The sequence below is a fragment of the Dipodomys spectabilis genome, unplaced genomic scaffold, assembly GCF_019054845.1.
Source record: "Dipodomys spectabilis isolate Male_0828 unplaced genomic scaffold, ASM1905484v1 ptg000066l, whole genome shotgun sequence".
Taxonomy (NCBI): domain Eukaryota; kingdom Metazoa; phylum Chordata; class Mammalia; order Rodentia; family Heteromyidae; genus Dipodomys; species Dipodomys spectabilis.
Genome location: NW_024870743.1, coordinates 5,740,300 through 5,754,104, shown reverse-complemented (window position 1 = coordinate 5,754,104; position 13,805 = coordinate 5,740,300). Strand labels below are relative to the sequence as shown.

The 13,805-nt window shown below is 49.9% G+C and overlaps 1 protein-coding gene across 3 annotated transcripts in view; it reads right to left on the bottom strand.

The window, feature by feature from the left end:
• Greb1 (growth regulating estrogen receptor binding 1) overlaps nt 1-10,378 on the bottom strand; it is a 73,766-nt gene extending 63,388 nt beyond the window's left edge. For all 3 annotated transcript variants that reach the window (XM_042680854.1, XM_042680855.1, XM_042680856.1), the window contains exons 1-3: nt 10,222-10,378; nt 4,147-4,266; nt 2,702-2,878 (exon numbers count right to left, since the gene is read on the bottom strand). In XM_042680854.1, coding sequence (XP_042536788.1) covers nt 2,702-2,878; nt 4,147-4,266; nt 10,222-10,378 — 454 coding nt within the window. The remainder of the gene's footprint in view (nt 1-2,701; nt 2,879-4,146; nt 4,267-10,221) is intronic.
• Nucleotides 10,379-13,805: the final 3,427 nt, after the last annotated feature.

Below are 13,805 nucleotides of genomic sequence, written 5' to 3'. Positions count from 1 at the left end.
GAGGCTGAGAACTAGAATCGCAGTTCAAAGCCAGCTCAGAGAGAAAAGTCCGTGAGACTCTTATCTCCAGTTAAGCAGCAAAAAGCCAGAAGTGGGGCTGTGTCTCAGGTGGTAGAGTGCCAGTCTTGAGTGAAAAAGCCAAGTGAGAGTTCCAGGCCCTGAGTTCTAGCCCCAGTACTGGCATTAAAAATGTTTTTAAAAAGCTGGGCACCAGTACCTCATACCAGTAAACCTAGCCACTCAGGAGGCTGAGAGCTGAAGATTGAGGTTCAAAGCTAGCAGGAAAGTCTGTGAGACTCTTATCTCCACTATCCTACCAAAAAAGCTAAAAATGGAGCTGTGGCTCAAGTGGTAGAGCACCAGCCTTGAGCAAAAGAAGCTCAGGGTCAGTGTCCAGGCCCTGAGTTCAAGCCCCAGGACTAGCATGCACAAACAAAAGTAGACCAAAACAAAGTTTTTTTAAGCATTAGAACTGGCTTCTGTAAGTGCACACACCTGCCTACAGGCAGTGGTTAAAACTTCTTTTTCCCTCTGTTGACTTTAGGCTGTGCTGTTCCTCTGTGAGCAGTCACCTGCCTTACTCTGGAACTTACACACAGCTTTTTTTTTTTTTTTGGTGGGTTGTGGGGCTTGAACTCTGAGCCTGGGCTCTGTCCCTCAGCTCTTCAGTTCAAGGCTAGCGCTCTACCACTTGAGCCACAGTGCCACTTCCGGTTTTCTGGTGGTTAATTGGAGATAAGAGTCTCAAAGACTTTCCTGCCCAGGCTGGCAGGATCTCAGATCCTCAGATCCTCAGATCTCAGCCTCCTGAGTAGCTAGGATGACAGGCGTGTGCCACCAACACCCAGCCAGACATGGTATTTCTAACCCAGAAGTGAATCCCATAACTTGCTTCTACAGTGCCAAGTGTCCAGTGCCACTCCAAAGAGGACACCAGGCTAGCTGAGGGGCAGATACCACACAGGAAGGGGCTGCCAAAGGCCTGGGCTACACAGAGAAACCTCCTCTTCCCTGCCTGGTACACGTCAAAGCCAGAAGTCCATATGGAAACCTGTGGGCAGACAAGGGACTAGAACTCAGATCGCTGGGATCTCCCCTATGTTGTTGGACATCAGAGGAGCATGTGGAGTGGGTCCTGGCACACAGTGTCAAGCAGTGGCTAGGCTCGGGCAGTGGAGCGGTGACTGACAGACCGAAGGCTAGAAGGTCCTGTGGCCTGAAAGGAAAAGTAAGTCCCCAGCCTGGTCTTGACATCACACAGCCCAAGTAGAAAGGCGATTCAAAGGCATAAGTCAAGCTGGGCACCAGTGGCTCATGCTTGTAATCCCAGCTACTCAAGCAATGGAGACCTGAGGAATCATGGTTCAAAGCCAGCCTGGGGCAGGAAAGTCCGTGAGACTCTTATCTCTACTTAACTACCAAAGGGGCTGGAAATGGAGTTGTGACACAAGTGGTAGAGAACAAGTTCTTGAGCACAAAAGCTCAGGGACAGTGCTTGAGACAGGCTCTGAGTTCAAGCCCCAGGCTTGGTACCAAAAAACAAAAGGTAGAACTTAGAGCCTGGAGGACTTGAGTTTGCTTTCTGGCTCTGTCTTCTTCTCGAATGCCCTTGGTCAAGTTCATTAACCGTCAAGCCGTTTGCCGAGGTGGAACAATGAAGACCAGCTGCAGAGGTGAGCCACACACCAAAGGGAGGGCAGGGCAGTGGCTCAGGACACAACATCCCGTGGGCAGACACACACACTGGGCCTTCCCCGAGAGCCAGGTAGTGAGTGGCCTGTTCCTCACCCACATGAACAAGTAGGAAGGAAAGGTTGAGAACAAGTTAGGAGAAACCTCAGGCTAAGCAACAGCTCTTCTATGAGAAGGCAGTTTTTTGTGTTTTCAAATAGATCCCACAAGCTGGGAGCCCGTGGCTCACGCCTGTAATCCTAGGTACTCAGGAGGCTGAGATCTGAGGATCATGGTTCAAAGCCAGCCCTGGCAGGAAAGTCTGTGAGACCCTTATCTCCAATAAACCACTCAGAAAAACAGAAGTGGTGCTGTGGCTCAAGTGATAGAGTGCTAGCCTTGAGCTGAAGAGCTGAGGGACAGCGCCCAGGCCCAGAGTTCAAGCTCCATGACTGACAAAAAAGAAAAAAAAATAGATTCCACAGATAAGCAATACCTATATGCCTGTTTATTTAAGTTACAGATATAGATATTGATGTATGTATATGAACTCCAAGATAGGGAAACAATAAATCTCTCTCTTATTTTTGATGATCCTGTCTTCTTGTCTTTATGCACAGTGTATTCGAGTGTATCTTCTGGAGGGTAGGAAGGAGGGATCAGAACTTGTGGGAAAAAAGGAAAAAAGTGCAGCAGTGGAACTCACTGGACACTGATGAAAGTGAACTATTCAACTCGTGGGTGGAGGCGGGAGGGAGGGACTGGGAGAGAGGGAGGGAACAGAAGACAGGAATGAAAGGAAAGGTACTCATTGCCTGACCCCTGCCATTGTCATCCCTCGGTACATCACCTTTACAGTAACAATGAAACATCAATCACACAGATCCCCATTTCATCCTATTCCACCTGTCCAGTAGAAAGGCAAACAGACTGGCACGACCTTCCACGTGTCCTGGGCACCTCTGTGTGCCCCCCACCCCGTCCTGCCCCACCTGCAGGGAGCCCCAGAGAAGGGCAAAGGAGAACTCACCGAGCAGGGCGTTGTGGCCATTGTCGTCGGGCAGGAACCTCTTGTCGACCGCGCATACCAGGAGATGCTCGGGCAGGCTGGGGGCCTTGGCCCCCACCAGGAGGAAGCCCGTGGGGACATCTATGGGCTCACTGGAAATGGAGACAAGGCGCAGGTCCTTCCCGGCCTGGCAGAACCCTAGGAGGGATGGACAGAACGCACATAGTGCCTGGAACTTTCCAGAAGCAGGGACATCAGAGGAGAACGTGTTGTTCCAGGGTTGGGCAGGAACAGCCTTCCCCTCTAGGTTAGGGTTCTGAGACAGAGCTGACATCGTGGCACTCCGTAACACCCGTCACTCCAAGTATCTGTCGTCACTGAATACGACACGGATGGCGTCAGCAGCGCAGAGGAGGCAAACCCACAGGTGCGGAGGGCGACCGAACATCGTTGTCAGGCCTCTGGTTGCGCTGTGCACGGTGCTCTCCAGCTGTGCCAGGCTGCGCTGCTCTCCATGAACTTGGGGGAAGCAGCCCCTCAGCCCAGGGTGCTGCCACCTTCTGGAGAGCCGGGGGACGCGGCTGTGGCAGCCCGCGGGTAACAGCCAATTCTATGGCAGCCACAGGAACGGACCCCATGGCCCCGGGGGAGTTCGCCATCTTGGAATCACTTCATTGGTGGACATACAAGTTCCATCCCATCAGGCCACGGCTCTGACTCTCCTCCCCCGCCCCACCCCCCAGCAGCATCCCCAGAGGAGCTGAACCCCGCCCTGCCTCACTCAGGGCCAAGCCTAGGCCCCCAGGAATGGAGGGAGGGGAGCCCCCATACCCAACCTGACTCCTCCTCCAAGCCAAGACCTCTACTTAAACCATGGTGGCTCCCCAGGTATTTAGGGGAATGGCTGCCCGGGCTGTGCGGTCCCTCTCTAAGCCTTTGCCCCTGCCCTTTCCTTCATCTGGAAGTTTCCAGCTTCTCCCTAATGAGACTCTCCTGCTAACTCCTACTAGTTCTTCAAACCCAGAAGAAGAGCCACCTCCTCCAAGAGGCTTCGCCTCTGTTCCCATGTCCCCCGCTTGTCCCCCCCCCCCCCCCCCCACGTACCATGCTGGATGCAAAGCTTTCCCCATTCGACTGGGAGCTCGCATCTGCAGCAGTTCCAGCTCAAAGACTCCACCACAGTTAACCACTAATTAAATGTGCAACAAGCACCACCCACCCCACCCCGGGGTTGCTACAGGGACCCAGGATGTTTGGCTAAGGCTGTCCAGAGTAGCTGAGGGGCTGGAAGCTGGCTCCATGCCCTGTGGGGGGGGGGGTCTCACTTGGGGGGGGGGAGAGCTGGGGGGGGTCTCACACTGGGGGGGGGAGGGCTAGGGAGGGAGCACAGGGCAGGCAAACAATCCCAGTGGCACCTAAGTGCAGATTCTGGGCAGGGAGGCTGGGTGCGGCCAGCAAAGCCTTACCGTCTGTGGTACAGCATCCTTCAGGCGCAGGGAGCAGCTGGTAGGGATTTGGGGGGCTGCTGGTCTCCAGCCCTCCTTCCCCCTCTTCCTCTTCTTCCTCATTATCCACTCGGCTGCCACCTAGATGTAGGAGGGAGAGCGAAGGTATGTAAGGCAGCTGCCAGCCAGGTGCCCCTCCTCCAAACACCACCTGCCTTTTAGGAAGTACTCGGTCAGCCTTAGCTACCTGGGAACTCATCAGTTCTCACTCCAGAAGCTGGGTACCAGTGATTCATGCCTGTAATCCCAGCTACCCACGAGGGTGAGACTGGAGAAGGATCACAGTTCAAAGCCAGCCTGGGCAGCAAAGTCCATAAGGTTCTTATTTCCAACCAACTACCAAAAAAGAGGAAGTGCAGCTGTGGTTCAAGTGGTCAAGCACTAGACTTAAACAAAACGAAGCTCAAGGATAGTACCCAGGTCCTGAGTTCAAGCCCCAGGACCAGGGAAAAAACAAAGCCAGAAATGGAGGTGTGGCTCAAGTAGTAGAGTGCTAGTCTTGAGAAAAATGTTCAGGGACAGCACCCTGGCCCTGAGTCGAAGCCCCAGGATAGGCATGCACGCACACGCACACACACACACACACAACACAAAATGAGGCACCTGGCATTGGATGACTCTCCCAACGTCATGTTATAAACAGACTAAACTCAGAGTCTGGGCTCGTGACTTCAAATTCAAGTTGAGCCAGGCGCTGGTGGCTCACACCTGTAATCCTAACTACCCAGGAGGCTGAGATCTGAGGATCGAGGTTCAAAGCCAGCTGGGCAGGAACATCCGTGAGACTCTTATCTCCAATAAACCACTAGAAAACCAGAAGTGGCGCTGTGGCTCAGTAGTGCACTCGCCTTGAGCTGAAGAGTGCAGGGACAGCGCCCAGGCCCAGAGTTCAAGCCCCATGACCAACAAAAGAAAAAACAAATTCAAGTTGGCTTCTCTTCCATCTACCACAGCTGTTCATGCTGCAACACTAGACACTGAATGCACGTATAATGATTTGGTAAGCACGTGCCAGATGCCTGTGGCTTATGCCTATTATTCTAGATACTCAGAAGGCAGAGATCAAGGATCCTAGCTCCACGCCAGCCCAGGCAGGGAAGTCTGTGAGATTTTCATCTCCAACTAACCAGCAAAAGTAGAAAGTAGAGGTGTGGTTCCAATGATAGAGTGCCTGCTATGAGTGAAAAAAAACTAAGCAGCAGCACTCGGGCCCTGAGTTCAAGCCCCAGTATCGACACAAAAAAATAAAAAATATTTCCGAGGCAGGGCCCAGAGTATAATTTGCAGACCACTAAGAAAAGAAACTGAGGCTCAGAGAGATTCAATGATTGGGCCTCTGATTTAGCAGTGACGCCCGCACAGAACCTGGAAGTTCTCCCCCCGTGTCTGATGCCCATGCTGCTGTCTCTCCACTAAGCTCCACTGCTCTCGTTTTCCTTGTGCTACTGGGATTTGAACTTAAGACCTCAGGCTTGGTCAGCTTCCTTGCTCAGCTGGCACTCTACCACCTCAGCCATGCCTCTAGCCTGGATTTCTTTTTGCTAGTTATGTGGTGATGGAGTCTCACAGGCTTTTCTGCCTAGGCTGGCTTTGAATTGCAATCCTCCAGATCTCAGCTTCCTGAGTAGCTAGGATTACAGGCGTGAGCCACTAGTACCCACTTCACTGCTTATTTTAGAATAGAAAATATGAGTATTAGAAACTAACTCTCTTAATATCGTCTAAGGGCTGAGTGCCAGTCTATAACTCTAGCTACTCGGGAAGCTGAGATCTGAGAATCACAGCTTGAAGCCCATCTGGGCAGGAAAGTCTATATAACAGCAGAAAGCCAGAAATGGAGCTGTGGCTCAAGTGGTAGAGCACTAGCCTTGAGCAAAAGAACTCAAAGACAGCACTCAGAATTGGCACAAAAATAAACAAACAAAAAAAGATAGTTGAACGGAGTTTTAAACTACACATGATTATTTCTCTCTAAGGGAAGAATGTATATAGACATTACTAGAAATACAAATACATTGAAACAAATGTGTCGCACCCCTATTCAGGAAAATAGCCATTGCAGAACAGTCTAGAACAGGACTGTGCAAGTTGTGGCTTTAGGAGACGCTTTAAACCAAAGTTCTTTTTTTTTTTTTCTTTCTGTCAGTAGTTTGGCTTGAACTCAGGACTTGGGCGCTTCCCTGAACTCTTTCACTCAAAGCTAGTGCTCTACCACATTGAGCCACAGCACCACCTCTGGTTTTTCAATGGTTAATTGGAGGTAAGAGTCTTATATGGGGACTTTTCTGCCCAGGCTGGCTTTGAACCATGAATTACAGGAGTGAGCCCCCAGCACCAGGCTCAAAACAGTTCTTAAGAGGAATGGCATGAGGAACTGACCGGGGGAGCCCAGAATCACCATGTGAGCCCCGACTGCCTACAGCATCCTCCCTCATCTCCCCACAAAACACCTCCTGCAGGAACAGTGCTCTGCAAAGTCCTGCCGCTCTGAGGTAAGACCCCAGGGGAAGATCCCACTCGCCAGCAGAAGGCAGGGATTCCGTTTAGGTCTCTTTTAGGAGGGGGTGTGCTGGAGTTGGGGCTTGAATTCAGCACCTGGGCGCTGTCCTTGAACTTTTGTGCTCTACCACAAACCCCAGCGCCAGCTCAGGTCCCTGTGCCACAGGGGACCAGGAAGTCTGTGTGCGAGGCTGACCCTTGTCTCTGAACCAGTGCTTGTGAAGGGATGGGAGACCCCAGCAGCTTTAAGCTAAGTTCTTTCAGGCACAGCCTGCTACACCAAGGACACACGAACCGGCAGCACACTATTCTGCCAAGCCAAAAAGACCAGGAATTCAGGCTCAGCAAGAAATGGAGAGAACAGGCTCTTAAGCCTCAGCCTGTCAGAGGAAACACACAAAAAACCTCCAAATGCAGTGGGTAAGGAGGGAGGATTGAGGGTCAAAGGTCTCCAGCAGGCATTCCAGGGCCTTTGATGGAGGCCTTAGGCAGACACAAGATAAAGAGCTGCTTCCAGCCAGGGCAGACTAAACAGACGTGTTTACCCACAGCCGGCTGGCAGGATGAGAGCTTTTAAAGTGTCCTTAGACAAAACCAAGTGGGGATGGGGGAGCATATAATAAAACACAGGAACCCCCAAGCCCTGTGGCCCCACTGGCCAGGTCGGTTCACATGAATGTTTACAAGCCCTGTCTCTCCAATCCATCAGAACCCCATATGGCATGCTGAACAGGTGGAGTTTACTCAATAAACCTTCCTGTTTAATTAATACATAGGTATTCCGTAAAGCCAGAGCCTTATCCGCTTTCTTGGCCTTTCTCTCACAAAATCAATATGGTCTAAAGGGCTTTTCCCCGGGCTTTTTTCCCTGGAAGGAAGGAGTCGGTAAGGGCCCTAATCCAAAGAACAAAGCAATAAAGTTCTTAATTACCCCCACAAATGCAGAAAATGTTAACAGATCCTGGGGGTATTCAAGTCCCCGCATGGCATCCTGTTGGTATGCATGGGTGATTGCCAGGTCTGAAGAAACCAAGCATAAGATAAGAGGCCCCTAATGAAGAGACAGCCAGACAAAACAAGACTCAGCCTGTGCCGGCATGGGCGCATCCCAAGCGAGCACACGCAGAAGGCTGGGGCTAGTGCTGAGGGCTCAGGTTAGGGTGACATTTATCAGACACAAGGGTCTCATTGCTCCCGCCAACTGCACTCCCTCCCTGGGAACACAGGAATCTCAAAGGACAGCTCAGCACTGTCAGCGGGGCGGGGGGGAGAGGGGGAAGCACAGAGGGGGCTGCCTCCGGCCCTCCTACAGCTAAGCAAGTCCCCAGTAGCTAGCAAGCACCTTGGATGCTCAGGATTGAACCCAGGGAAGTGCTGTGCTGCCTGGGGTCTGGGATGTAGCTCAGTGGTGGAGAGCACTTGACTAGCATATAGAAGGTCCCGGGTTCCAGGACCAGTGGCTCATACCTATTATTCTAGATACTTAAGAGGCTGAGATCTGAGGATAACAGTTCAAAATCAGTCTGGGCAGGAAAGTCTGTGAGACTTTCCTCCAATTACACACCAAAAGCCAGAAGCAGAGCGGTGGCTCACGTGGTAGAATGGTAGCCTTGAGCAAAAAAAGCTCAGGGACAGTGCCCAGTCCCTGAGTTCAAGCACCAAGACTGGCAGACGAATGGAAGGAACGAATGAACAAACGAAGGAAGGAATGAAGGAACGAAGGAGAAGGAGGGAAGAGGAGAGAGAAAAAAGAGAAAGGGAAAGGGAAGGAGTAAAACTGTGCCTTCTGGGAAGCGCCACAGGCATCCTGAGAAAACGCAGCCTCCCTACTGGAGTGGGTCAGGGCTGTGTGCAGTTTTTAAGCAGACTGGGAATCCTCCTTGGCTTTCTCTCTCTCCAGTGGGCATGGGGCCCCAGAACAAGTCCCTGACTCTGTCCACTGCCACCCTAGTGAATGGAATCTGCAGACACCAGACTTCCACCTTCCCTAGCCACAGCATTGGATGCCTTAGGACGTGAGATTTGGCCGATGTTAAGGATCCATGCATTTGTAATAATTCACCCGGTCACTGTTATGAGTTGACTATTAGCCACAGAGCCTTTCCACATGCTGCGTTATTAATGATCATGTTGCGCAAACACCACAAAAGTCTTTCAGCTCATCTAGCAAACATTCTCTAGTGAAGTCCCTAGGCTGGGAGACCTGAGAACTCCCGAATGAATACCACAGATGCTTCAGCTTTCCTACTTCGTAGTTGGGAGTGCCAACTACTTTCTCTGAGACTCAGATCCCATTCTTTCAGGTCCCTTAGCTGTGCCATCTGCAGGGTAAATTTACTAAGAATGAGCTACAGCGACCCAGGAAGCCCTCCCCCACAGAAGGAGGGCACCAGCCCATGCCAGCTCAGGGCTCTTCCCCAGCTACCTGTCTCATTTTTCTCCAGCCTGGTGTCCCCATACCCTACCCACCTCTCTCCTTTCCCTCTCCCTGTCCCTCTCCTTCCCCCCCCCCCCCCCCCCGCACTCTTCCATGCACCCAACAGAGCACAGATCCAGAATACTATGTGATTTCTTTTTTAATCAGTTAATCTGCCCTAAGCCATAGCCCTTTTCATGTCCAAAGCTAAATGAAAGCCAGCTGCTGGTGGCTCACGCCTGTAACCCTAACTACTCAGGAGGCTGCAATCTTAAGATCACAGTTCGAAGCCAGCCTGAGCAGGAAAGCCTATATTTATCTCCAGTTATCCACCAAAAAGCCACAGGTGGGGCTGTGGCTCAAGTGTGCTAGCCTAAGTGAAAAAATCTCACCGACAGTGCCCACTCCCCCCCACCCCAGAACAAACACCAGGACTGCATACACACACACACACACACACACACACACACACACACACACACACACACACACACACACACACGCTGCACATAACTTTAAATCAAACATAGGAATTTACAGAAAGAACTGCCAAAAGAGTAGCTGTCTCATAAAACCTACATGGTTATTTTTTAACACAAACATTTTAATTTTTTTCCCTGAACAAGGTAGATCATGAAGTCATCTCTGTGCCTGAAAGTCACTTTTATTTATTCCTGATATATATTAAATTCATACAGGTTTATTCATGGTGTTAAAAGTTTCCAGAGTCCTTGGACCTGTCAGTCAGCACAAAGAGAAACGATCTACACTATTTTGCAAATATATATACATATATATATTTACATCAAGTGTAGATTAAAATTTCTTACCCATCAAAAAGCAAAAATGTCAAGCCTTCTATAAAAGTAGCAACTGTTTCAAAACAATCTAACTTAGCCTGTCCTTTTCTCCTGGGAAGCTAATCGGTAATGGTCTTCCTTACAACTTCATGGCTAAAATGCACTGTGTTTTTGGCTCAGTAAGAACTTTGGTGCAACTCTTTTCCTAATGATTCTTTTCCGCTCAGACTCACACATCTCTTCCCCGGGCAGCTTCCACCGCGAACGCGACCCCGCACACTGGACCAGGAACACAGGAGTCACCAAGCCTGCGTCTCCTACCTTCCAGGGAGTTCAGCTTCTGCTCGGCCTCCAAGTAGAGCTGGGAGAAGATGGGCCGGGGCACCAGGTTATTGGAGCGCAGGGATGCCTCAATGGAGTTGTGCAGAACCTCCTCGAACCGAGTGGTCTTCAGCTGTCCAGCGTATGAATTTCCCATCTTCAAAAACACAAAAAGCAAAACAACAACAAAAAAAGAAGGCTGGAGTCTTCTATCTACAGTGGCATTTCAGTTCTGATGAGGGGCTGCCACGGGAGGTAAGCCAGCCAGAAGCTAGGAGGAAGGAAGAAGGGGGGAACGCAGGGCAGGAGAGGGGAGCTGCCTGCCTGCCTGCCTGCTCCGCAATTGCAGGAAGTGATTTAGGTAACAGCTCTCTCTGATGTAGCACCACAGCGCCTGACACCTCTGAGAATATTCCCCCAGGAATTGCCCCTTAGCCATCCCACTTCTCCCAGAAATGTGATCCAGCCTCCCGAGTCCCCAGTCAGGTGACGTTTGCTTTTCCACGCCTCCCTCACCAAGTGACACCCTCAGACTGTTCAGCCTCCTGGGACAATCAGCCCAGATGTGAGGGTTACTGGAGTGGCCATCTTCACCGCACCCAACAGGAAGCCAGCAAGGCTGTCGCTGCCTTCCCCTAGCGAGAGTTCAATTATTAACACCCTTCCTTTAGGGGGTTGCTTATCGAAACACCATTAGACAATACAGAAAACACGGGAAATCTGGAGGTCACAGAAGAGGTTGGAATCACAAGAGAAAAATCACCAATATTTCCAACCCCAAGATGACTGCTCTGATTTTTTTTTCCATTACTTTTTTTCCCCCTGTGTCAGTACTGGAGTTTGAACTCAGGACCTGAGTGCTGTCCTTGAGCTGTTATTTTTCTGTTCAAGGCTGGCAGCTCCACACCCAGGTTTTTGCTGGAGATAAGAGTCTCACCAACATTTCTGCCGCGGCTGGCTTTGAACCATGACCCCAGAGCTCACCTTCCTGAGTAGTTAGGATTACAGACTTGAGCCACTGGGCACACACTTATTTGGCTACTGATACTTCTTTCTGTCATGACTTAACTGAGATATATACAATGTATACAACTCAGTGTTTATAATGTATCCACAGTGCTGTGCAAAGTGCACACAATTTGGCACTTCCTTCACCCCCAAAGAAACCCCATTGCTGTCGCTGTCCAAGCCCTCCAGTCCTGGGAGACAACTTGCTATTTCTATCACTGCAGCTTCTCCTTCTCCATCCATTTCATACGAACGGTTGCATTTGGTGTTCTGCAAGGGTCTTTTGTCAATCAGCACAATAAGTGACAGATTCCAAGATTCACCTGGCTGTAGCATAAACCACAACTGCATTCCACCAAGATTTTTGTTTGTTTTAGTTTATTTTTAAGTGACTTTACCCAAGGTGTTATCTTTTGATTTGGCTGGGGATCGAACCCAGAGCCTCAGTAGTAGAGCCACACTCTACTACTACTACTACTACAGCCCCCTTGCTACCCCACCACCGCAATATCTGATATATTTCTGTACACTCATTCCTCAGTGCTGGGGTGAGATGGAATGAGACTAAATTCACACACAGAGTTATAGCAGCATTATAATGCAACTTTTTCACTTGATGTAAGGATGTCATACAACCTCTTAGAAATGCTCTCAAAACAATTTAATGGTTATATAATATTCCACTGAGTCATGTCTCATTGAAGTATGCATTTTAATCATATACACAGTGACAATTCTATTTCTGGTCCTCCTCAAGAACGGGCATTTGAATGGCCATTACCTAATGGCAGCGGCTTCCAGGGAGAGACTATGGCGTTAATTTTAACTCCTTTCTACACATCCTGCTTTCTATTCCTCCTTGGCTTAATTTGTTGTACTTCTTACAGCCCTTGAAAAATGATTCTGTGCCAGAGGCTGGTGGCTCATGTCTATAATCCTAGCGACTCAGGAGACTGAGATTTGAGAACTGCAGTTTGGAGCCAGCCAGGGCAAATTCTTGAAACTCTTATCTCTAACTAAGCTGCAAAGAGCAGGAAGTTGAGAAGAGGCTAAGGGGTAGAATGTCACCTAGAATGCCAACTGCAAGCAGAAAAAGCCAAGGAGAGCCCAACATCCTGAGTTGAAACCCCAGTACTAACACATATTAAAAAGACAAAAAGGTTATGTTATCACTACCTCTTCTTTCCTAATTACTTCTTCAACAATGGCATTTAAGGCCCTTCCTCCTTGGGCAGTTCTTTTGCTACGGCACCTGGCACCTACGTTTAGTAGAAAGCATTTTCCTTTGTGTTTTCCTAGACAGTTCAGATCTCTTTTTGTTCTCTTTTCAATACAGTGGTTACAGCAAAATGTTTCATTCCTAAACTGTCAAGACTAGGGAACATCTTATATTACTTCTTTTATTTTCATTGCATTGTAAGCAAAACTGCATTCTTAAACTCCAACTTTTAAGCTTACTGAGGGTTTCTTCTTCACTGATGCTGGTGGGGTGTTTGGGACACATTTTGCGGACGAGAAAAATAGGAACTCTTTGCGAGTTGCAAGGAGATGGGTCAGATTATTTGACTTCCTATCTTCCTGTGCACTTCTTGCTTACTATATTGTTAATGTGTCGTGTCTGGATGTATCATTAACATGCAGTGTCCTGCTGTATTGTTAACATGTAGTGCATGGCTGTATCCTTGACATATGGTGGTGTCTGGCTGCACCGCTAACATGTAGTGTCTGGCTATCTTGTTAATGTGTAGCGTCTGTCTGTACTACTAATGGGTATTGTCTAACTGTATCACTAACATGTAATGTCTGACTGTATTGCTAATGTGTAACATCTGGCTATATTGTGAACCTGTAATGTCTGACTGTATTGCTAACATGTAGTATCTGGCTGTATTGCTAACATGTGGTATCTGATTCAGGTGCTGCAACATCGCCCTGGGACATGAGCCGGCCCCGCCTTCAGTGACAAGTGCACACACTGGTGAGGAAACAGCTTCGCCTCCCGGAAAACAACACCGCCACATCCTGATTCCAACACTGCCAAGCAAGCCCCTCTCCCTGCGCCGTGGGTGGCAGTCTTAAGCCATCCTGGCGCCCTGGACAGTGCCAGCTGCCCTCCTGCAGGGGACACACTGCACCGTGGCTTTTCTTTCTCTATTGTAGGGAGCCCAGCTTCCCTCTTCTGCTGGAAGTCAAAGAAAACCATTAACCACTTCCAGCCTGAGGCAGTCATTGCTGCCCACAGGACCCAGGGGCAGCTCTGCTGGCGGCCAGGAAATGAGCTGGGGAGGGCACTTCGGGAATTAGCCCAACAAAGACACCAGGCTGCTGCTCAGAGGGTCAGCTGCCGTGAGACTCGGACCTCTGTACAGGACAGGGCTGTGTCTGCAGGTTCTCCTGGCCTGAGGCATACTCACACATTCATCAAGGGCTAGCAGACACACTGAGGGACCCTCAATTGGAGTGGGCCACCTACCACTGCCACCCACTAACACCCATCACAAGCACCCTGAGTTCTGTAGTATCGAGCCTGTTGATCCTAGCTACTCAGAGGCTGAGATCTGAGGGTCAGGGGTCGA